The sequence below is a fragment of the Coturnix japonica genome, chromosome 3, assembly GCF_001577835.2.
Source record: "Coturnix japonica isolate 7356 chromosome 3, Coturnix japonica 2.1, whole genome shotgun sequence".
Lineage (NCBI taxonomy): Eukaryota > Metazoa > Chordata > Aves > Galliformes > Phasianidae > Coturnix > Coturnix japonica.
This window is the reverse complement of record NC_029518.1, coordinates 98,079,584-98,102,157: the sequence shown is the minus strand read 5'-3', so window position 1 is coordinate 98,102,157 and position 22,574 is coordinate 98,079,584. Positions and strand designations below refer to the sequence as shown.

General features: G+C 51.4%; 2 protein-coding genes across 3 annotated transcripts; one reads left to right on the top strand and one right to left on the bottom strand.

The window, feature by feature from the left end:
* Positions 1-1,200: 1,200 nt before the first annotated feature.
* Positions 1,201-10,120, bottom strand: MCM3 (minichromosome maintenance complex component 3). 2 transcript variants are annotated; one of them, XM_015859861.2, is made up of 17 exons: positions 9,857-10,120; positions 9,560-9,672; positions 8,756-8,964; positions 8,362-8,492; positions 7,630-7,868; positions 7,236-7,344; positions 6,482-6,635; positions 6,081-6,212; positions 5,243-5,451; positions 4,623-4,797; positions 4,041-4,167; positions 3,542-3,692; positions 3,161-3,301; positions 2,939-3,042; positions 2,611-2,693; positions 2,419-2,494; positions 1,201-2,183 (listed from the first exon to the last, which is right to left on the bottom strand). In XM_015859861.2, exons 1-17 carry the CDS (start codon positions 9,935-9,937, stop codon positions 1,985-1,987), a joined length of 2,433 nt encoding a protein of 810 aa, XP_015715347.1. In that variant the 5' UTR covers positions 9,938-10,120; the 3' UTR covers positions 1,201-1,984. The 2 variants fall into 2 exon arrangements, with proteins under 2 accessions (XP_015715347.1, XP_032299630.1); XM_032443739.1 differs by lacking the exon at positions 9,560-9,672 and having other exon boundaries at positions 9,857-9,909.
* A 1,537-nt stretch (positions 10,121-11,657) lies between these two features.
* On the top strand, positions 11,658-22,529 carry PAQR8 (progestin and adipoQ receptor family member 8). Its single transcript, XM_015859845.2, has 2 exons — positions 11,658-11,789; positions 17,570-22,529. The coding sequence occupies exon 2, from the start codon at positions 17,592-17,594 to the stop codon at positions 18,651-18,653; it is 1,062 nt and encodes a 353-aa protein (XP_015715331.1). The 5' UTR covers positions 11,658-11,789; positions 17,570-17,591; the 3' UTR covers positions 18,654-22,529.
* Positions 22,530-22,574: the final 45 nt, after the last annotated feature.

Genomic DNA, 22,574 nt, shown 5'->3' with positions numbered 1-22,574 from the left:
TTCCAAGGCCGGGCTGGACCAGGCCCTGGGCAAACTGATGTAGCTGTGGTGTCCCTGTTCATTGCACGCAATGACTAAATTGCCTTCAGATGTCCCTTCCAACTCCAAGGATTCTATGACCAACACCGCATTTGTGTCTGTGAGGCAGGATACAGCCCTGCTGACATCACACATGAGCTGCCTGATGCTAGGAAACCCACGTTCTGCACTGGGTTACAAACCCCAAAGCATGGATCAGGACCAGCACTGAGTCTCCCACCCTCACTCATCTTATCCATTGTGGATGAGAGCAGGAAAAGTGTTCGGTCCAAAGCTCAAGAAGAGGCAATAAGCAGTGGGTGAGACCAGGTGTGCTGGTTGTTCAAGTCGGACTCGCTGGCCCCAAGACCTCATTACTGTTACCTGTGATCCTGAATCGTGTTAGAAGCATGATGCTCCTCTACATACCACATAGTCCCCATTTAAGGGAAGCTGAAAGTGATCCTTTCACCTATTTAGCAGAACTACTCTAAGAAGGTCAGGTGCTGTTCGTGGTCCTGATGACACAATCTGCCTGGTAGCCTGTTTCTCTCCCCCAGAGAGAAGTTCCAATCAGCACATCATCAAGGGCCACCCTGGGGAAAGCCCTGCAACCCTCTCAACTCACATTCAGGCTCTTAGATAATGTAGGTCACTCTGCCTACAAACACACATTGATGCCTTGTAGGTCTTCTGTAAGTCAGACCCCAAAGATAACACGTGGCGTCTTGGAATGACATCACATTGCCAAAGTGCGGGTGATGAGACAAGAGGGTTACAGGAACGTGGTGGACGTGGTTCCCTATGTACTGTAGGAAACTGGGCTGAAAGGGGTCATGAAAATGAGCTCAACCCCAGCACAGCAGCACCTCTACCTGAAGCAGTGCTCATCTGACAGTCCTCAATATCTTCCCCCATGTTGAATGTTGGTTAGAGCCAAGACCTTGACTCGAGTTTCCCTGTAGGCTGTGGGAGAGTCCAATGAAGCGATTTCTCTACCTCGGAGCTCCCCCTGGTGACTTACAATGGGGGTTGCACTATTAGCAGAGAACCAGCAGTAAGGGTGGGAAATAGGGGCTGCCCATCCAACCTGGCCTTGAACACCTCCAGAGACAGGGCATATATATGCTAAGCAGGAACAGCTTAGGTCCAAGTCAGCACTAAGTCACAGGAGCAACAGTATCAAATGGTATCTAGACGCATTTTATTATGTAAGATAATATTGATGGTGTCACTGACACAAATAAGGGTACTTGAGTGGCACAAGGACAACAGAAAGAGCCTGTGCTGCTCAGGGTCTTCTCCAAAGCTTAACCTCATATTCACCAAAATAAAAACCCATAAAATAATGGAATTTTAACATCCCAAGACTTCACCAGCTCTGGCTGCAGGTTAACCCGTGATTTCAGCTTGCTTTGAAAACCCTTCCAGGCCCTGGGAGCATGTTGGTGTCTAGGAAAACAACACCAACTTCCCCCATCTCCTCCTTTTTATCCTCCCTACATTTGCTTCTTACTAGCACTGCTATTGAATGCTTAAACCCATGTTTTTGTTTTAATTAAACATGGGAGAAATTTAAAAATGGGGAGAAAAAGATTTACATGGGCAAAAGCCTGCCATTGGGAGCCCTGCTGTATGAAAACCAACCAGCTTTGAGTACAACCAACCTGAGCCTGCACATAACCCAGGCCAAAGCTAAGAACACGTTAAGCGTATCAGCAACTTGCACATAAATTCTTCCTTTTGGCTACTTGCAGAACCAAACTTCTTCCCAAATACTCCAGTTCAGAGGTGGCAAGTGAAAGAGCTTCCACTTTTCCTGGCTCCCTTGGTGCCAGCAATGCACAGCCAGTAAAGTGCTTCCCAAAGCTCAGCTCAGCCAGATGAAGCATTCAGGAGAGAGGTGATAACAAAGAGTTTACAGACTGAAAGTCCCATGAGAAATTGGGTTCTTCCTCCTGGAGGCTCAGATTAGGAAGATTATGTCATCAGACACCATGATCTGGTTGTCATCTTGCATGTGGGCCAGTGCCACCTTCACTTCAGCGGTCGAGAAGGGCTCAGGGTTGTCGCGGTTGATGGACTCCATCACAGTCTTCAGGCCCACGGATTGAGCATGAGAAGACTTGAAGACTTCCAGCAAGGCAGCCTTGAATGCTTTCAACCTGGATGAGAAGTCACCTCCATCAGTGGCCAAGATCAAGACCTTTCCCTCTCCCTTCTTAGCTAAGGACATCTCAGCCAACCCACCAGCTCCATCTATGCCCCTATCTGCATCCATCTCCAGCACCTCCTGCTGGCTGCAGTCATTACTGGAAACACAGCCTGAGTCCAAGCAGCCCCCACACAGACCCAGGTGAGGACAAACATCCTCCTGCTGCTTCTCCAGCCCTGACTCACCGTGGGTCAGCCAACTCCAGCTTCTTTGCTTCACCAGTGGCTGAGGCTTCAGGTGTCTTGGGAGTGTGTGCCTGGACTGGAAGAGGAAGAAAAGTTGCTTCAGCCTGTTTCCTCAAACAGACAGCGAGCACAAGCAAAAGCAGGTGGACTCTTTGGATGAGGTGAGTGATGCCACTGAAAGCCCTGACTCACCCTCTGGCATCTCCTGCTCGGCATCACTGAAGTCATAGGGGTCGTAGGACTCCTCCTCGCCCTCTGTGCGTGCCTTCTTCCTCCTGGGTGGGAGAAGAGGAGGTCAGCCCTGATTCACCAAAGGACAGACCTCAAGAGATACCCCCAGGGCTCCTGGAAGTGTCTGGCCAGGACAAGACAGGGCAGCTGTAGCTTGTGGGTAAACTCAGACCTCATCCACAAACCCTGAAATTTGGGAGCTTTTCCCAGAGGCTCCAGCATTACAAGTGTCACCCAAAAGACCCACAGGATTTAACACAGCTATCTCCCCAAGGCCTGCCATGACTACCTTTGCTTCCTGCCCTCCTTCTGAGGCTGCGTCTCCTCCTCCTCCTTCTCGGTCTCTGAGTCATCCTCCGCCTGCTTTTTGCGCTTCTTCTCCTTTTCCAGTACCTGCATAAGATATTGCATTTAAGGCCAGGCTGGATGTGGCTCTGGGCAGCCTGGTCTGATGCCTGGCAACCCTGCACATAGCAGGGGGTTGAATGGGACCCCACAACCTTTCTCCCACCTTTTTGAAGTAGGCAAACTGCACCAGCTCCAAAGCTGCCTCCGCATCCTGCAGATCAATTGTCTTGTTCATCCTGGCCTTAGCATGGGCTGTGGAGAGGCGGATCAATGTCTCCAGGGTACGGGCTGTGACAGGGGAAGTCTGGAGGGCAGAAAGATGGTGGTGAGACACTGGAGCTCACGAGACCATGCTGGACCCCCACTGTAGCATTAACACCAGCATCTGGTTCACCCCTGTTTGTAACACTGAGAGCTCACATCCACAGCTCCCCTTCCAACCTCAACCACTCTGTGACTGAGGGAGGAAAACACCTGTAATGCGAAAGAGAAGCATGTGCCTCAGTTTCTCTCCTGGTGTGATCAGAGGGAAGAGGGAGCTCACCCTGGCAATGTCCGAGTTCATCTGGTTCTGGCTGCGCAGGCGTGAGTACTCCTCTGCTATGTAATCTGCTGACTCCTGGGTCAAGACAGGCTTGATCATTTTTGCCACGTGGATGTACTTCCTCATGAACTCCATGCTGACGATCTTCTCCCTGCAGGGGATGCACACATGCCCATGTTCTTGATGGGAACATCAAGGGGATAAGCAGAGGGCACGTACAGGCTGCACCCAGGGAGAGTGCTATTCTTAGGAGCATCCAGTTACAATGCAGAGCTGTGCTCAAGATGTTCTCCCATCTGCCTGGTGTTTGAGAACAGTGCACCCAAAGCAGGCCCCCTTTGCAGCCCACCCACACACCTTGCTGGACAATCTACAGCATCACTGTCCCCAAAAATGAGCCAACACCCTGCTGCTCCAACCAAACCAAGAGTATTTTAACATCAGCTCATCACCATCGAAAACCCCGGAGAGCTTCACGGCACAAGGACAGGAGACTCACTTGCGTCGGTTGGGTCCATGAAGGAGGTCATCGTGTTTCTCATACACTTGGAGCTCCTGTTCCTCCTCCTGTGCGAAATCAGGGTCATCCGTAGCCAGCATCTCCACGGCGCTGCCCAGGGGCATGGCTGGAGAGGGAAGGGTTGCCAAGAACAGGATTTTAGCTTCTCACAGCCACCTACTGGCAGCACTCAGCAAAGCCACGGACAACTGAACCCAAACAGCTGCTAACAAGCGACAACCTGGAAGCCTGGGGTTGTGTCACAGTGTCACCGTGTAAGAAGCCCACCCCCATCTACTACCCCATCACCTCAACCACAGCTATCCAGGACAGATGGGCACCAGCTACAAAGGAGAGATGGACACTCTGCTTCAAGGTCACAGCTCAGCAGTGAGGACAAGGGAATTACAGAATCACAGAACGGCCTCGGTTAAAAAGGACCATAATGATCACCTTGTTTCAACCCCACCTGCCATAGGGTCCAGGCCAAGGACTTTACCATTGCTTGAAGGGAAAGGGAAGCAACAACAGCCAAAGAAAACCTGTAACTCCTGGGCTTTATATACAGCAAGAACAGCTCACCATCCCCATCCTGCTCATTGGGGTTGCGGTAGCGGTGCATTCGCAGGACGTGATCTGAGATCTCCCTGTCCTGCTCAGCATCCATCTGGTCCAGCATGATGAAGAGCAGGTCGAAGCGGGAGAGCAAGGAGTCCTGCAGGCCAATGTTCTCCATGGGAGTCTTGTACTGGTCATACTACAAGAGGTTGAAGAAAGGGATTACAAGAGAATCTCATGGGTCACTGCTGGCTGCTAGGGAGGGTGGAAAGACCCTCTCAAGCCAGGCCTTCAAGGTAGATGCACAGACAGCTGAACACCAAAGACACCATGCTAAACACAGCCTGCTCAAGGAGTAAAGCCTCTTTACTCCACTCAGGAAGATGAGTGTAGCTCTCATTTGCAAGTATGCAATTTTATCTTATTTTATGCCCCATCCTTGGGGGTGTTCAAGGCCATGTTGGACAGGGCCCCCACAACCTTCATGATACCCATGAGAAGCAGCAGTAGCCAAGCAAAACAAGTCTTCCAGCACCTCAGTTCCACTAAGAAGCAAGTCTGGGAGATCATTTGGATTTTATCTTCATCAAGGACAGCTCCTAGCAGCCCCCATATGGGGGGAAGCAGCAGAAACCAGCACTCACCCGGCCATAGACGGGGTTGGCAGCTGCCAGGACGCTGCAGCGAGAGTTGAGGCGAGCGTGGATGCCAGCCTTGGCGATGGTGACACGGCCCTGCTCCATCACCTCATGGATGGCCGTGCGGTCAATGTCAGACATCTTGTCGAACTCATCGATGCACACCACACCCCTGTCAGCCAACACCATGGCCCCTGCTTCCAGATGCCGTTCACCTGGGATGGGAGGGCAGAGAAAAGAAGGTCAGTGTTGTTCTGCAGCCCTGAGTGTCTCCTACTGTCTCATTCCACTGCAGCAGCATCCCTGTGAGGAGGATCATCAGCCTCAGGGACAACCACTTTAGGAGGAGGTTTTTCACCCAGAGGGTGGTGACGCACTGAACAGGTTGCCCAAGGAGGCTGTGGATGCCCCATCCCTGCAGGCATTCAAGGCCAGGCTGGATGTGGCTCTGGGCAGCCTGGGCTGCTGGTTGGTGACCCTGCACACAGCAGGGGGTTGGAACTGGATGAGCACTGTGGGCCTTTGCAACCCAGGCCATTCTATGATTCATTCTATGATTATATGATCTCTCACCCAATGTAATGGCAGGAGAACACTGAAGAAGAAGAAATGACATGGGCTCCTGACTGCCCACCAACCCCATATGGGGTACACCCAGTAGAACTAAAGACCACCAAAGATAGAGAAAACACCCCCACCATCATTGCTTCAAAGCTTGTAACAAAGCAGGTCCTGTAATTGCCTCTACAAGAAGGACAAACAGGCCCGGACCTTGCAGAGTCCATCCCAAGGATTAACTACCATCCGTCCACCAGCTCCCACTGGGAACCAGAACATTCCTTACCGGTTTCTTGGTCAGTGGTGACAGCAGCAGTCAGACCAACACCAGAGGAGCCCCTGCCAGTAGTGCCAATGGCACGGGGAGCAGTGCTCAGCACATAGCGCAGCAGCTGGGATTTGGCAACGGAAGGGTCACCTGGAAGAGAGAAGAATGTGTTTAGCAAACACAGTGTTAGCAGGGAAATGAATACACGTGACAACGAATTGGGTCGTTCATTCTTCAGAGCAGAAGGTGAGTGGATCACGTTCTCCATCATCCTGATGGGGAGAAGATGGAGCCAGGGTTTTAAGATACGTATAGTGATGGGAGAAGAGGTGACATGGATCATGGGAAGTTCTGTTTGAACAGCCTCATCTCACTCCCACAGCATCAGCCTCAGCTGCCTCTGCTCTGCCTCTCCACACCTATCAGCAAGATGTTGATGTCTCCTCGGATGCGGCTCCCATTCTCCAGGACCTTCTCCACCCCTCCAAGAAGCATGCACAGAATGGCCTTCTTGATGAACTCGTGCCCGTGGATGCTGGGTGCCAGGGACCTCGCCAGCTGGTTAAAGATATCCTAAGGCAGAAGAGGCAAAGCACAGCCTGTAAGTGGACCGAAGAACAAGTTCACAAGCCCATTACAGCACCAGAAAAGGAACTTATTCCTATCACAGAACTACACTGACAGAGGTTATTTAGATGGGAGAATACTGTTGGAATATTCTTTCCATGGGGGCTCTGAAGTCCTAGACCACCTCGCAAGCACTGGAAGCAGCAACCCCCACAAGAACAAAGATCTGAACACAGGACCAGACTGGGGGGCAGGCCCCCATTCCCTCCCCCAACCAAAAGAACTGGCATTTTGCTTTGTTTCCTTTCAGAAATCCAGGCTGTCATCTAATTCCGTTCTTAGGTTTGAGGAGGAAAAGTAGAACGTTGCAGAGGAGCTTCTCTAACAACCAGCGAGCAGTCAGGGCACACACAGCCCAGACAGAGCTCCATTTCAACAGCTACGCACAACAGAGCAGAGCCATCAGAAACTCTGCTACAGCTACATGTAATACATATGTATACATACATATATCACAGAAATTGACAAAAAGCTACGTAGAAAATGCAGGGAAAGCAAGAGGAAAATCATGGAAGGCGAGCTTAGAAATAAGACCTACATAAATACCTTGGAGCGATTCTTACTGAACCTCTTGATCTTGGCCACGTCAGTCGCAGAGTAGAGAGGCCGAGAATCTTTGCTCATCTGCTTGATATGGCAGGCAATGAGGATAGTCCTGGAATAGCGACACAGCTACAATGATGTTTGTGAAGCTCATAGAGCTTTCAGGGTCATCATAACAACAGCAGAAGTTTCATAGAACCATAGAATGGTTTGTGTTGGAAGGGATCTTTAAGATCACCCAGTTTCAACCTCCTGCTATATGCAGGGGCACCTCCCTCGAGACCAGGTTGCTCACAGCCCCATCCAACCTGCCCTATGTTTCATCTTAGAGGGATGGGACCCTGCTAAAAAGGGGTGTCAAGGCTGATGTTGTCCTTGAAGCCAGCAGAAGGCTCACCTGAACGTCCCTGATGTGTAACCTCCTTTCTTTCCTGGCAGGCAACGATAAGTCCCAACCACTTGAATGCGATCTCCAGGCTTCACTTTGTCCACCAGATCATCATCCAGAATGACATCCACCGAGCGTGGCAGCTGCCCTGCTGGTGCCTTCTCAGGCATCTCCTGGATGGAGATGGTCTGATGGTCCTTGTAGACTGAGAGGCCAAACTCTGTCTCCAGGGGGTTATTCTCCTCATCCTTAAGGAAGAAGGCACAGCAATAAAGAGATTAGCAGCACTGGGAAGAGAGCATCACCCAACACACACATGAGCACTGCAAAGGGCTGCTTTACCTGGACTACCAGATCCTGCAGTTCACCAGCAATACAGCTCCCCCTGATCTAATGCTGCCAGCATCAAGCACTGCCACATTAGAACCCTCCAAGCACTGCTCCCAATGCAGGCAGGCCATGCAAAAGAATGCACGTTCAACAGACATAGCTTAGGTCAAGCTTCCTCCATTCCCAAGCACAGGGCAATCCCTGCACACAATGGTCCACATACCCTCCAGACAGCAACCATGGGATGCTGGAATGGTTTGCATTGGAAGAAACCCTAAAGACAATCTAGTTTCAATCCCCTTGCCACATACAAGCATGCCAACCAACAGCTGATCATGTTGCCTGCTGAGCCAGCATATTCTCCCCAGAGGAACATGCAGATATTCCCCATATGAGGCCGCTTCACCTCACCTTTGTAGGGTAAACAGAGCTGGAAGGGAAAGCATCCAGGGATGTCAGGTCTGTGTATCGGCGCTCAATGGTCTTCTTGGTAGCTGGGCAATAATGGACGCTCCGGACAACCTTGGGACGAATCAGAGAGCCTGGGTTTGGAAGAAAGAAGAGTTAGGGGCAGAAAAGTCCCACTTGTTTGTCACCATGAAACCCCAAAAAGATATCCACTATATGCACAGGACAAAAGTGCTGATAACCAGAGTGCCAAGGACTGCAGCTCCCAACATTCAAGTCCACTGTTACCATCACTCCACTTGTCCTCCCATTGGTTCTGGAGGACTCCTGCTGTACCAAACACCCCGACCCTCTGCTCCTCACACCACCCAGCATCCCAACCTGCCCCCAGGCTCACACTTTGTCACGATGCCCTCCACACAAACAATGCAGCTCAGGAAGCAGGCGGTCAGCGTCCGTGGTGAGACGTGCTTGGAACCAAAGCTGCCCTCCAGCCCAATGTAGAAGTCCTCATACTGCTTGGCATAGGTGGCATCAACAGAGGCAACAAAGTCCTTCAGAGCACGCTGGAAGGCGATGAGCTCCTCAAAGGCATTGCTCAAAAGCCTGCAACAGAGGGAGGTGATGGCTGAGAGCTGCATCTTGTTGGCAACCCTGTTTGGCAGCTCTAAGAAATCCCTTCCAGATGCCTCGGTGTGCTCTGAAAGAACACTGAGAATCCCACAGCTCATGGAGACCAAGAGCCTGAAGGTGAACAAACCCAATTACATCTGAAACACCTAACAGGGGATCATTAAGGTTGGAAATACCTCTACAGTCACCCAGCCCAACCCCCCTGTGCCCACTGTGTCCTTCAGTGCCACATCCCCATGGTGGGGTCACCATCCATGGGGGTGCTCCATAACCACCTCCCTGGGCAGCTGTGCCACTGCATCACTGCTCCTCATGACAAGAGATTGTTCCTAATATCCAACCCAGACCTCCAACTCGCAGCTGTCACATCTCAACTTGTACTTAAACCATTTGCAAGTCTCTTGCAAAAAGACCCCAGAACCCTAAAGCTGAGACGCCTCACACCATGCAAACACCCGAATTTTACTGTAAGGATTCAAACAAACAGGATTTGCTCTATCAATGGGCTGCAAGCTCGTAAGGGCTGGCTGGCTGGCACAACAGCACCCCCCCCCCCCCCCCCCCGTACCGGCTGGCTCTTTTCTCGTTCCTCCTCCGCAGGTCGTTGATGTTGACCAGGAGGCGGTACTGGTTGTCGCTGATCATGTCGCGCACTTTGCCGTGGTAAACTCCTTGATCTTCCTGCACACATAGGTAACAACACAACCCTCAGTTTCACATGAGCCGTGTAAAGCCATTTCCATTTATTCCCTGGGGAATAAGCAGCCCCAGCGCCATGGCTCCTGTTGGGGGGTTTGGGGGGGAAGCGATGACCACCCCCGGTTATAAGGGGAGGCTGCATCCCGCAATACACGCCGCTGCTCACCTCATCGTCCAGGAAATCCAGGTAATCGCGCTGCGCTTCCCGCAGCTCCGCATCGTCCAGCCCGTCCGCTGGGGCTGCCATGCTGCAGGGAGGGGGTAGTAAACAGGTAAGGACCGGGTTGCTCTTTAAAGGGTCCTATAGATCCTATAGATCCCCAGCAGACCCCAAACGCCGGCCCGGATCACAGCAACCTCCACGCTTCTCTTTGGCGCCAAAACCGAGCGCTTTCCCGCCACGGCGGGGGGAGTTCCGCTCCTCATTGGGCGGCGCCGCCGGGCGTCAGCCAATGGGAGGCAAAGGGGAAGTGGCGGGAGTTGACGCGCAGCAGCGGCAGCCAATGGGAGCGGAGGAGGCGGGGCGGGGGCGGGAATGGGGCGTTTGGGGTCTGGGGTCCCGGCTGAGCTTTGGGTGTCAGCAGCGGGATGAGGATCTAAATTAGTGTATTTATTGCTGATTCCTTATTATCACTGGGGTAACACCCCGTTCCAGGTTCAAGCATCTCCCCTGCCCTCCCCCCCCCCACCTTGTAGCTGCAGATAGCAAAGCGGAGACTCCCTATGGGGTAACGGATGTCTTTTCTAAGGGGATCTTAGCAAGGAGAACGTAGGTGGCCATATATGCCATCCCATAAACTGGGAAGGAAGTGCTGTGTGTAAATCCAAAGGGAGCCCCAGCCCATAGCGGCGTTGCGGGGTTCGTCCCGCTGAAGGTATGGCTGTGAACCAAGGGCAGCAGCACGGTAACGAGTTAGGGCTAAAAATAAGCGCCTGTTGTTATTCATGAGCCTGCCCTATAGCAACAGCCTCGGCACGGAGAACGCCGAGTGAATAATTCATTGCTACAGGTCGGGGAAGGCCGAGGATGGAGGCAGCTCTTCCTATGGGGACCTTACAGGGGTAACATTAAACAGGAATCAGGCACCTGAATGCATGTAGAGCAAGGGCTGCAGTGTCTTCCTATGGTCCTGCACCCGATGCTCAGCTCCCCCAGTGCCAACATGATGCTGAGTCGCTCCCTTCTCCTGTCATGCGAAAGCAAAATAAAGCAATGAATAATACTGTGTTTCCAAGGAGGTCTGAATAGCCCAAATATAGATGGCTGGAGGTTTCGCGTTGCTATTTCTGTCTGCTCATCTGTTATCGTGAATTCTGGTTGTTACTAAAGGCAGTGACAGCTGGCTCCTTTTATTCCTGGTTTTCTCCCCTGCTACGAGCCTGGCTATCACCCATCTGCATACAAAGCACTGCTGATCTGCACCCATTAGGGATGGGATCCCACTTACCATGAGTGACCCCTCAGTCACAGGACCCAGCCATACGATGGCCTGGGTTGGAAAGGACCACAATCACCATCTGGTTTTAACCCAATGCTGTGTGTAGGGTCACCAACCAGCAGCCCAGGGGTGGTGCCCCATCCCTGCACACAGCCAAGGTCAGGCTGGATGGGCTGTGAGCACTGCTGGAGCTGTGGGTGTCCCTGTGCAGTGGGACTGATGGCCTTAAAGGGGCCCTTCCAACACATCCCCCCTACCCCTATAATAGGCAATTCTCATCCATTTTACCCCTGTTTTTGGGGTGGGGGACAGGCAGGGAGAGCCCAACCCTGCCCAGCTGAGTCGGAACCTGTTGGGATCAATCTCCGGAGCAAACACAACCACACCTGGGAGGGAATAAAGCGGGTGATTCATTTCAGGGTGTAAAGTACCCCGAGCTTAACAGATCAGAGCATCTGGGGAGGCACGTAGCAGGTCAGGGGGCGAGCAAACAAAGCGATGCCCACAAAGCTTCGGTTGCAAAGCATTTGTAAGACCAGAAGGAGACGGAACAGCCGCTGATCAACCCGAGATCCGGCCGGTGGGGCAGCCCGGGGCGGGGCTGAGCGCATGCGCTCGGTGCCTGGAGGCGGTGGCTGCGGGACACGGCGGTGCGGTGCGGTGAGTGCGGGCGGCTGCGGGGACAGGGAGAGGGGACAGCGAGGAGAACCGCTCCGGGTTCAGTTTGTGTGTCCATGGTGATGGTTTGGGGGTTTTGCTCCCCTGGGGCTGTTTGCTGTGGGTGGGTGTTGGGTTTTTCCTACGTGAGCATCTCGCTTTGCATGGAGGCTGCAGGTGGTTTTATTGTGCGCTGTAGGGTGGAGGTGTAGCTCGGTTGGTGGGTGCTGTGGGATGGTTGGAGATGGGAAAGGAGAGAAGCGAAGTGCAGGTTGCACAGTGAGGTGGTGGTGCTCCGTCCCTGCAGGCAGCCAAGGTCAGGCTGGATGGGCTCTTCCCTTAGCTCTGCTCAAGGGTGCAGTCTCTCTTTGTGCAATCCGGGCTATGTCCAAGTGGTTTTTCAGTTTCTGATGTCCTGGTGTCAGCATAAGTGTTTGTCTGTCTCCTCCGTCATTTGGGGAACTCTGGGAGCCCTGCATTTTGTCCTCATGAGCCCCAGCACTGCTTTTGGTACCCATGCACCTTCCTGGAGGGTTTTGCAGCATTGTGCTGGGATCAGTTGAGGTGAAGATATAAGGAAGAAGCTGTCAATAATAAGGATGGTGAGGCACTGGCACAGGTTGCACAGAGAGGTGGTGGTGCCTCATCCCTGCAGACAGCCAGGGTCAGGCTGGATGGGATCTGAGCACTGATGGAGCTGTGGGTGTCCCTGCTCAGTGCAGACAGTGGCCTTGAAGGGTCCCTTTAACTCAAGCCATTCTATAACGTTCCCTTCCATGCTGGAGGGGCACTTAACTGAGAGATCACTGCAACCTGAAGGGCTGAGGATGGGGACGTGGGTGACTGTGATGCTGCAGTCATGGAAAGGTCATGAGAAAGGACATTTGGATGCCCTGCGGGAGAGGAATGCGGGCTGCGGGGCTGTTTGTGCTCGCTGCTGGGGCAGGGAGGGGACGGCGAGCTGCCAAGTGCACCGCTCAGCTCAGCTCAGCTCCGAGGGGTGCAATGTAGCACAAACAGTTCCTAGAAGCACGGCCCTGCTGAGCCCAACCGCCTTTGCACACTTCCTCCCACCAAGGTGTTGTTTAACGGCCCCTGGCTTGTGGGATTGCTGATTGTATGTATTTACATTGAAGCTGTGCCTGAAGCCGTTGTGTCATTCCATGCACGAAAGGCTGAGCAGCAAACCCAAAGCACAGAAAGAGCGTGTTGTCCTGGAAGCTGTAATTTATGGGTCTGCGTAAGAGATTTGCAAGCTGGTGGCCGTACCTCGTGTCCTTCAGGCGTATGTGCTTTAATCTTCCCCCCAGCAAATCCTCAGCATCCCATATTTGCAGGGGGGGATTGGCCATCTACTCTAGGAGCTTTGCGTGCAGCTCTGCTCACCTCAGAGGCTGGGGATATGGACTTGCAGTGCATGGAGGACAGCAGCTCACAGCTCCAGGGCTGGCACACAGCTGCATGCTCTGCCTGCTGCCTCTCTCCCTGCTCCCTGTGCCGCACGTGATGGATGGGCATATTTTTCTGATGACCCAAGCCTGAAAATCTGCTGCCTTCAAAATGTTTTTGGGCATCGGGCTTTTTGTGGGTGATGGTTTGTTTGTAGGAAAGCTGAACAGTTTCAGTCTGAGATATCTTCCAGCAATGCTTTTGGTGCAATGAGGGCCCAGGGATGCTGCGTGCACACTGATGGAAGGATGCTGCACAGACATCATGGGAGGAGATGTGGGTTGTGAAAGCAAGACGCGGTTGAAACAAATCCAAATTGCCTTTTCAGCTTGTGAGGAGGGGAAAAAAAAATGGGCATTTCTGTGGCACCATTCAGCTCAATCCAGTGCTGGCATGTGAAGCGGGTCAGGTCAGCCACCCCACTCCATCACTGCGTGGCTGAATGACAGCTTGCTGGCAGGGGATGGCTGCCTGCATGCCTCAACCCCGTTTGCTCCATAGCAAGGTGGAGTTACTCGAATTGCGTGTGGGTGGCTGCAACAAAACTGTGCTAGGAGTGTGCAAACAACCTGGCAGACACAGGTCATTGATAGGGAGTAGGCTTTGCTCTTGTTTCTATACTGGTGAGCCCAAAGCAAGTCAGGTCAGGGTGCTCCACCTGGTGGGTGCAGGCTGCTCACTGGTATCACACACCTACCTGAAAGCTTTTGGGTGTGTGTGGGGAGGGGAGGGGGTAGAAACTGGTGAGCAAATCTAGAAAGGGCAAAGAGCAAAGGTATAGTGAGGTCAGAAGGAAAACCTGTGGGTCTGGTCTCATTCAGCATCTTCATCAATGACCTGGCTGGAGGAATAGAATGCAACCTCAGCAGGTTTGCTGATGATACAGAAGTGGGAGGAGTGGCTGACACAGCAGAAGGCCGTGCTGCCATTCAGAGATGTGGGCACTTTACTGTGTTGTGTGACCAAGCACTGGCATAGGCTGCCCAGAGACGTGGGGGGGAGTCTCCAGTGAATCATAGAATCATTAAGGTTGATGATCCCTAAGTCAACTGTCAGCCCATCCCCACCACGCCTGATGACTACATCCTTCAGTGCCACATCTCCACCGTTCCTCAACACCTCCAGGGATGGTGACTCCACCATCACATCATGAAGGGACCTGGTTTAGTGATCGGACTCAGTAGGTCAGGCTGGTGGTTGGACTTGGTGGTGGGGCCTTGTGAGATCCAAGCTGGAGCACTGCATACAGCTCCGGACATCAGCAAAGGACAAGGAGCTGTTGGAGCATATCTAGAGGAGGCCATGAAGGTGCCCAGAGAGTAAAGCATCTGTGATTCTGTGATCTTTCCTATGGAGACAGACTAAGAACTGGGTATATTCAGTCTGGAGAAGTCTTTGGGGAGTTCTCATTGTGTCCTTCCAATACCTAAAGGGGGAAGGTGGAAAGGACTCTGTCAGAAAGTGTAGTGATAGACCCAGGGGGAATGGCCTTAAACTAAAGGCGGGGTGACTTAGATTGGATGTAAGGAAGTAATGCTTCACAATGAGGGAGGTAAGGCAGTGGCAGTGCTGCCCAGAGAGCTGTGGGTGCCCCATCCCTACAGTGCCCAAGGTTATAGATGGTTCTATGGGCAGCCTGGGCTGTGGGAGGTGTCCCTGCCCATGGCAGGAGCTGGATGGGCTTTAATGTCACTGCAACCCCAGCCGTTCTAGGACCTCCATTTCCCATCTATGGTGGGACCTTTCCAAAACAGCAACCTGTGATGCACCTGATGGGCTTTTGCACAGCTCACAGAAGAGTGGAATTCAGGAATTAGTTGTTACTTCCACGCCATACACAACCACTTTCCTTTATAAATGCAGTGCATTTGTTAAAGTCTTCCCCAGGGTTCAAGTTCTGCAGTGCCTTCTGCTTTGTTTCCCAGGCATTGCTGCCCGTCTGGAAGCAGATGTGCATGTGTAAAGCCCAGTGTCTGCACAGCACCCTGCGAGCCAATACATGGAGCTGCTACAGGCTGACTTACAGAGTTAACGCTGAGTCTGGGCTGGTGGGAAAATCAGCAATACCCTGCAGGAAATCTTCTCATTCAAACCCTTCCATTAGACTGTGACCAAAAGCAAAAGAGCTGGGGAAAAAGCTCGGGTTTCCAATTACTTCTGAAGAAAGGGAGAGGAGAAATTGGAACGGGATCGTTCCTCCTCTGGGCCACGGTTTGCATTGTGACTGCCATGATCCCGCCTGGCCACTGTCCACCCCTCCTGGCAGCTCCATCCCTGAACAAACGATACTTGGTTGCCGTTAATTGGGAGCAGCCAAAAGAAGTGAATCCCCCGGAGATGGGGGTGAGGAGGGGATGGCAGCGAGGTGCCCTGCTGATGAATGTGGCTTTCAGCTGCTCCAACACCCCCGCGGGAGGGAAAGAATAGGGGCTCTGTGAACGCAAAACAGCCAGTGCTGACCTTGGGGTTTCTCTCTCTTTTTGTTATTATTCCCCTTCTCGCTCCCTTTTCTCTAATTGCTCGTTGCTTTGTCCATCACATGATCACTGGAAATCGCCAACTTGTTCTCGCTCCTCGGTGTCACAAGTTTGGTTTAAAATAAGCCTGCCCGGATTCCTGATTTACTCACTGTTTGTCTGAGCACCGCATGCGTTTCTTGTGATTTCCGACTGTTAGCTTGAAAATGTCTGCCCCCCTTTCCTTCTGCATGTTAAAACCTGGTGTTTCCCAGCTGGGAAGAATCTCTGCTCTCAGTTCAGTGCCCAGTCTATCCTTAGCTCTGCTCAAGGGTGATGCTTGTTGTATCCGAGATGAGACTGTGGCAAAATCCTGGTGTGCAAGTTAGAGCCAGCCTGTGCCTGGTACAGATGCTGCTGTTCCTCTCATATGCTCATCAGAATGCAAAGCAGGCATGCCAGGGGTGGTGGAAAACACAGCATGCCCCTTGAATCCATCTGCATCCTTGCATCCTGCTCTTTGTGCAATCCGGGCTATGTCCAAGTGGTTTTTCAGTTTCTGATGTCCCGGTGTCAGCATGAGTGTTTGTCTGTCTCCTCCGTCATTTGAGGAACTCTGGGAGCCCTGCACCTTGTCCTCATGAGCCCCAGCACTGCTTTTGGTACCCATGCACCTTCCTGGAGGGTTTTGCAGCATTGTGCTGGGATCAGTTGAGGTGAAGATATATAGATTATATATATATATATCAAATCTGCCTTCCTAAATTTTGGCACTTATCCCCTGGGAATGCACAGGCCTCTGAATGAAGCACGTGTCCTGTCATAGCTCTGCCCCCTTAGGAGAGAAATAAAGAGAATCTGCCAACGTCAGACCCTCAGTGAGGGCCCTGCATTCAGCCTTGTACATCTCTGACACTAAATCACCCCATTTTAGGAACCACCTTCCCTTCCAGCTCTTGTAGGGCAGCTCCAGCGGACGCAGCAGCCACATTCTCTGTGGCAAAGGAAATAAAACCAACAGCCCTGAGAGATGCTAATGAAGAAAGCCTGGAAAGCACAAGGAAAAAGAACTGGCTGGAAAATGCAGTAATGTCAGTTATGACAGCCCCCATCCGCCAAGAACAAGGAAGTAAAGTGAAAATTCTTTGTCTGTTATCAGAGTTGTGAGGGGAAGTGGGACATGCAAGCCAGTGCAGAGTCTGCTCAGACTTGGCTCTTTGTGCTATCTCACCCTGGGACTGTTTGTCAGCTCCCATCTCTGCTTTCACTTCCTCTTGATTGTTAACATCATACGGTGACACCAGCTTGCTGAGGGCCTCCTGGTGTGTATCCGCTCAGACTGGTCCTCTGCCTCTCTCAGCAGATGCTACAAAAGAAAAATAAAGCATTTCCCACACTGATGCAAAATACTCATTACCATTTACTTATTTTCTGGTCACGTCTACGCACTTGGGTGTATATGAGCTTAGTAGTCCAGCCCCAGTCCTGCAAATATGCATGTGCTGGGTGGACAGGAGTACAGAGTCTGGTTCATCAGCACTGAGTTCAGTCTAAGCACAGTCATGTGTGATGAGTTCTTTTTTCTTCTTCTTCTGGTATCTCTCCTAACTGCTTCTTGCACCCCCTTACTGGCAACTAGCCCTAAACGTGCCCCATGAGATTGCCAAGGAGGCGGGCAGGATGTAATGTTTCTGTGTCTATCTAATCTAGGCTGAACCACAGAGACATCTTCCTCTATGCTGTATTCAGGTCTGCCAAGTCAAGAAAAGCCCTTCGCCTCTACAGGCAGGGTCTGCATCTCAATATCACCACAGAATCAAGAAGGTTCTTCTCACAGTGCATTCCCATTAACGTTTCCTCCCTCTCCCCTCCCTGCAGGGCACGAGGACGACGTTCCCCCATGATGACGGCCATCCTGGAGCGCCTCAGCACACTGTCCCTCAGTGGGCCACAGCTCAGCCGCCTGCCTCGCCTGCTAGAAGATGGCTTCCCCAAGATGCCGTGCACCGTCCCAGAGGGAGAGGTGCCACAGCTCTTCCGTGAGCCGTACATCCACGCCGGGTACCGTCCCACTGGGCAGGACTGGCGGTACTACTTCCTCAGCCTCTTCCAGAAGCACAACGAGGTGGTCAACGTCTGGACTCATCTCCTGGCGGCGCTGGCAGTGCTGCTGAGGTTCAAGGCGTTTGTGGAGGGCGAGCAGCTGGCCCTGGATGCTTGGTCTCTGCCTTTGCTCATCTTCGTCCTCTCCTCTGTCACCTACCTGACCTGCAGCCTCCTGGCCCACCTGCTGCAGTCCAAGTCAGAGCTGTACCACTACACTTTCTACTTTGTGGACTATGTCGGGGTCAGCACCTACCAGTACGGCAGTGCCCTGGCCCACTTCTACTACAGCTCCGACCAAGCGTGGTATGACAAATTCTGGCTTTTCTTCCTCCCGGCAGCTGCTTTCTGTGGCTGGCTGTCGTGTGCTGGCTGCTGCTACGCCAAATACCGCTACCGACGGCCTTACCCCATCATGAGGAAGATGTGCCAGGTGATCCCAGCCGGGCTGGCCTTCATCTTGGATATCAGTCCTGTCGCTCACAGGGTGGTCGTGTGTCACCTGGGGGGCTGTGAGGAAGATGCTGCTTGGTACCACACGTACCAGATACTGTTTTTCCTTATCAGTGCTTATTTCTTCTCCTGCCCAGTTCCTGAGAAGTATTTCCCTGGCTCTTGTGATATTGTCGGCCATGCCCACCAGATCTTCCACGCCTTCCTGGCTATCTGCACCCTATCGCAGCTGGAGGCCATTTGTTTGGATTACAAGAACAGGCAGGAGATTTTCCTGAAAAGACACAGGCCTTTCTCCATCTATCTCTCCTGCGTCTCTTTTTTTGGCTTGGTGGCCTGCAGTGCCATCACAGCTTACATCCTGCGATGCAGGATCAAGGCCATCCTGGCTAAAAAGGACTCCTGAGAATGGTGAAGGTGATGGGCATGACACCACACGGAAGGAAAAAAGTAATAATCAAGAAAAGGGGCATAGCATGTTAGAGGCATAACTGGCTTATTTGCCTAACACACCGTGACTAACCTGGACCTTGGACTGGGGTGGAGGGCTGGACACTTCATGCTGGATGCATTCTCACAGCAGGAGCTGCCTTCTGCCATGCAGGGGGACATGGGGTGTTTTAAGCCACAAAAGTCACTTAACCAAGGATACTGGAATAGGCAGAGGTTCCTTGTTCTTTCTAGTAAACCTGTGGGAGATACCTCGCTGAATGTGAAGGATGGTAGCCTGAGGGTTGTGCGACTGCAGAAGGGTTTTCTAGGGCACACAGCACAGTAGAGAGCCCACCACGAGGCCTCTGGGTGGACATGATGACACCTTTGGGTTTTGCCATTTCTTCTGGCTGAGTAGAGACTTGCTAACATCAAAGGCAGTTGTAAGGTTTCATTTCTACGGTTCACTTGCAAGGGTGTGTGTTACAGCGGCTGAACTAATCCTTTTCCAGCTCCAGCTCGGCTAAACCAGATTTTATCTATGATCCCCTGAAGTATCTCAACAGCAGGTTGCTGAGCTGACATCAGCAAAGCATGCTCACAGACCAAGACTTGACCTGGAGTCCTCTAGAATCAACTGGAACTGAACCATGTCTGCCAGGCACTGCTGTGGTCCAGCCACCCCTGACGTAGTTGGGGATGTTAGGTCATCTGTATCTTTTCTTTCTGCACAATTGCACCATCTGTGGTGGAACTGCTTAGCAAAGCTAAGCAGGCTGTCCCAGCTCTTCAAAGGCTCCTGCCTTCCATTTTAAATGCTTACTTGCCTTTGAAGACTTGGCCCTGTTACAGATTTGAGCTGATTTCCATAGCTTTTCTCAGGAGTGGTAGTAGAGGTTGAGGACCCCTGCAACCATCAGCATTCAAGATGCTGGCACTGGGAGGGGAAATATATTTGTTGAGAGAAGTGCCTCTTTTTCTGCCTGTGTGACATGTTCATACATCCGATCCCAAATCACCTGCCATGGGAGTCTGACTGGCCTCCAATTCTGACCATGCAGTGCAGAACTAACTTGGATGTGACCTCTCTGGTATGGGAAAGCCAGTGGGCCCTGGCCCTCCTAGGGCTCCAGGGGTGGTCATGGCCAAAAGATGATGAAAGTGAAGTGGATGTGAAGTCTTTATTCCCTTCTTAATGGTTCTTTACAGGATGCCAAGAAATCCTTGGTGGGCCTTGTGGGAAAGATGGCCATGAATCTGGAGGGTTGCTTTCTCTGACCTATGGGGCTTTGAATCTGGCATGTTTATATCGGCATTAGATGAAGGTAGAATGGCAAAAGGCAGGAGCAGGTTGACAGAATTAAGGTCTTTTCTAACCTTGGAATGGGTTTGTCCTTGGAACTTGGAGATTCTTGTGTGGAGTGGCAAATACAGTGGTCAGGGACACTTGGTGTCTGTGGGTCACTCCTGTCCAGAGAGGAGGAAGTGTTGTTTTACAGCTAGATGAATCTCTTCTGTAATTGCTGGAGGGATATTTGAGGTGTGGAGCCATGCTGTGGCACTGAAGTTGGTAGCACTTAGAGGACTGGATGCTCTGTGCCCATACAGATAGATTCCATTCAGACTACGTGCCTTCTGTTGAACGTACTGCTCTCTTTTCATAGTTAACTCTGAGTCCTTCCAACTGTGTTCTTAAGAAGACCTGAAGCCTCAAATGCCACGACACCTATACCACAATATATAAATCTTCTCTGAAAGCAAGAAAGGTGTGGGATCTATTCCAGCCAGAGATCTGTCTTGCAGAATCCAAGGGCAGGCAAATGAATGGTGGTTGCTGGTACCGAGCAGGAAGACTTTAAGGTTGGGGATATGATTTGTCAGGACAAGCACTGATTTCTGCACTTGAACTGGTTTTTAATATTGAGATGTGTTTGAGTATGTGCATGCATGCCTGATTTAATATCCAGAAGGGTTTTGCCTTTGGCTTTTTTATCTACAGAACCTCTTAGCTGGGTCGAGATTAGCTTGAAGGAAGTAATGCCATGCTGCTGGAGGAGCATGGGGGCCAGACAACAACATCTCTGAAAACTCATCATTTAATAGGTACCTTGCAGCAAGGAAAAAAAAGAGGTTTTGTGCACAAACCTGAAACTGGCCTAACTGATAAATTAAGTGCAAAGGATGAGGAGAGCAATCTTTGATTACAAGAGAAGAAATCACGGGAGAAATTTGGAGAAGTCATCTAGTCCCCCCTTTCCCATCACCGTAGGCTTCCTTGTTCACATCTAGCCCAGCTTAAGAGCACTTAGAAATTGTTAATGACTTCATTTCCTACGCTGCTTATTGACTTACACCTCCTCACACTGCGTCTTTTGCACAGAGGTTTATCTGACTATGGAGCAGTTACAGGCTGGTCCACAGTTTTGTTCTGAACTAAAATGGAAGGAGTGAGCATCACTGCTAACAGCATACTGTGCTGTTATCACTTAGTAATACTGGTATCAAAAGACAGGGGACACCCAGGTGTTGGCTTCTCTAAGGCTGTGAAAATATGTGACGTCCTGCCCTTGGCTAAAGAAGGATGGTTACAGTAATGCTGTCCGGTTCACAGCAGAGTACGAGGTGCTTCATGAATTTTCAGAAGTATTTCTGGTCAAATGTCATCTCCGTGCTACAGCAGAAATGGAACTTCTCCTTCTGAGTCAACTGTTGTGTGACGGCAGTGGTGTTTTTGCATGTGCTCAAATGAAGCCACTCACGTGCCCGCATGGCCCTGCACTCAGACCTGGAGCTGACTTCCTCATTACTATGATGGGTCAATTTTGCAGGCAGCTGCCACCCAGATTGCTGCTGCTGTGAGGGTGCACCCTCGGTGTCCGAAGGGACTTGTCTACACTGGAGCTTCCTCTGTCTCTGCCTCCATCCTCCTCCTCTTCCTCCAGCAAAGAGTTTCCTTCACCCAAGGACTTATGCCTTACGCACCTGGCTGCCTACCTGAGCAAACTCAACATGCTGAGCACTCTGCTCCACCTCGAGAGGGAAGGGACTGGGAAGTTGCTGCCAATGCCCTCCTGAGAACCGCGCTGTTGATCTAGAGGAGACCAGAGCTGCTGAGACAGTAGAAGTGCAGCTGTGCTAAACTGAGAGCCTGACAGGATCTTCTCCTCTGGGCCTGCTGCTTGGATCATGGCTTCATCCATCCTGGTGCTCCTTTGAGGAGGCATGGCTGGGCTGGTTGTCCTGGTGGCTGGGAGTTGAGCACTTTTTGGATCCTGAAGGCCCTCACTCTCAAGATTATCTCCAGTCCTACAGTAGTACTGTAGCAGATCTCACAACCTGGATCTGCACAGGTCAGCTGAGAAGTCATCCCAATGTGCCTTATGCTGTTACCTCCTGGGATTTACACTGAAGGAACCAGGGGCAGCCTCTGTTATCTGCTGGTCCGTGGTTGTTTTTAATGGGACAGGATTTCCCCGGTGTATGGAACAGAAGGGGGGAGGATGGAGAGAGTTACCTTAAACTTGCCTTAAACTTGGATTTTTGCCTAGTGATTTGTGTAGCAGGGCAAGGACGGGTTCCTCATGTGCCTTGCAATTGACATTTTTTACTGACAAGATTATTTTTAAGCACTGTTTGTTACTAAACAGAACAAAAGAGTTTGTATTTTTTTTTTCTTCCCCTGGGAAGTAGAGAAGGGTACGGGTGTTAGATATTAACCATCCCCTTCCCACCTCCCACCTGCTGACTTTGTATTGTTGAAAATCATTGGTAATATTTTAAGCTTTGTACTGTACTGATCATTATTTAAAAACCTTTAGTGAAAAAAACAACAAGAAACAATGAAAGTAAAGTGATTGGTGTGGTGTGAAGTTCCCAAATGCACAAATACAGAAGG

Excerpts from the sequence above, each read along its gene's own strand:
- MCM3 (XM_015859861.2), bottom strand. The coding sequence starts at position 9,937 with ATGGCAGCCCCAGCGGACGGGCTGGACGATGCGGAGCTGCGGGAAGCG. Across the intron at positions 5,452-6,080 it reads CACCACTGACCAAGAAACCG|GTGAACGGCATCTGGAAGCA; the intron begins GTAAGGAATGTT and ends CTCCCATCCCAG. Across the intron at positions 3,693-4,040 it reads CATGGACCCAACCGACGCAA|GGAGAAGATCGTCAGCATGG; the intron begins GTGAGTCTCCTG and ends CATCCCCTGCAG.
- PAQR8 (XM_015859845.2), top strand. The coding sequence starts at position 17,592 with ATGATGACGGCCATCCTGGAGCGCCTCAGCACACTGTCCCTCAGTGGG.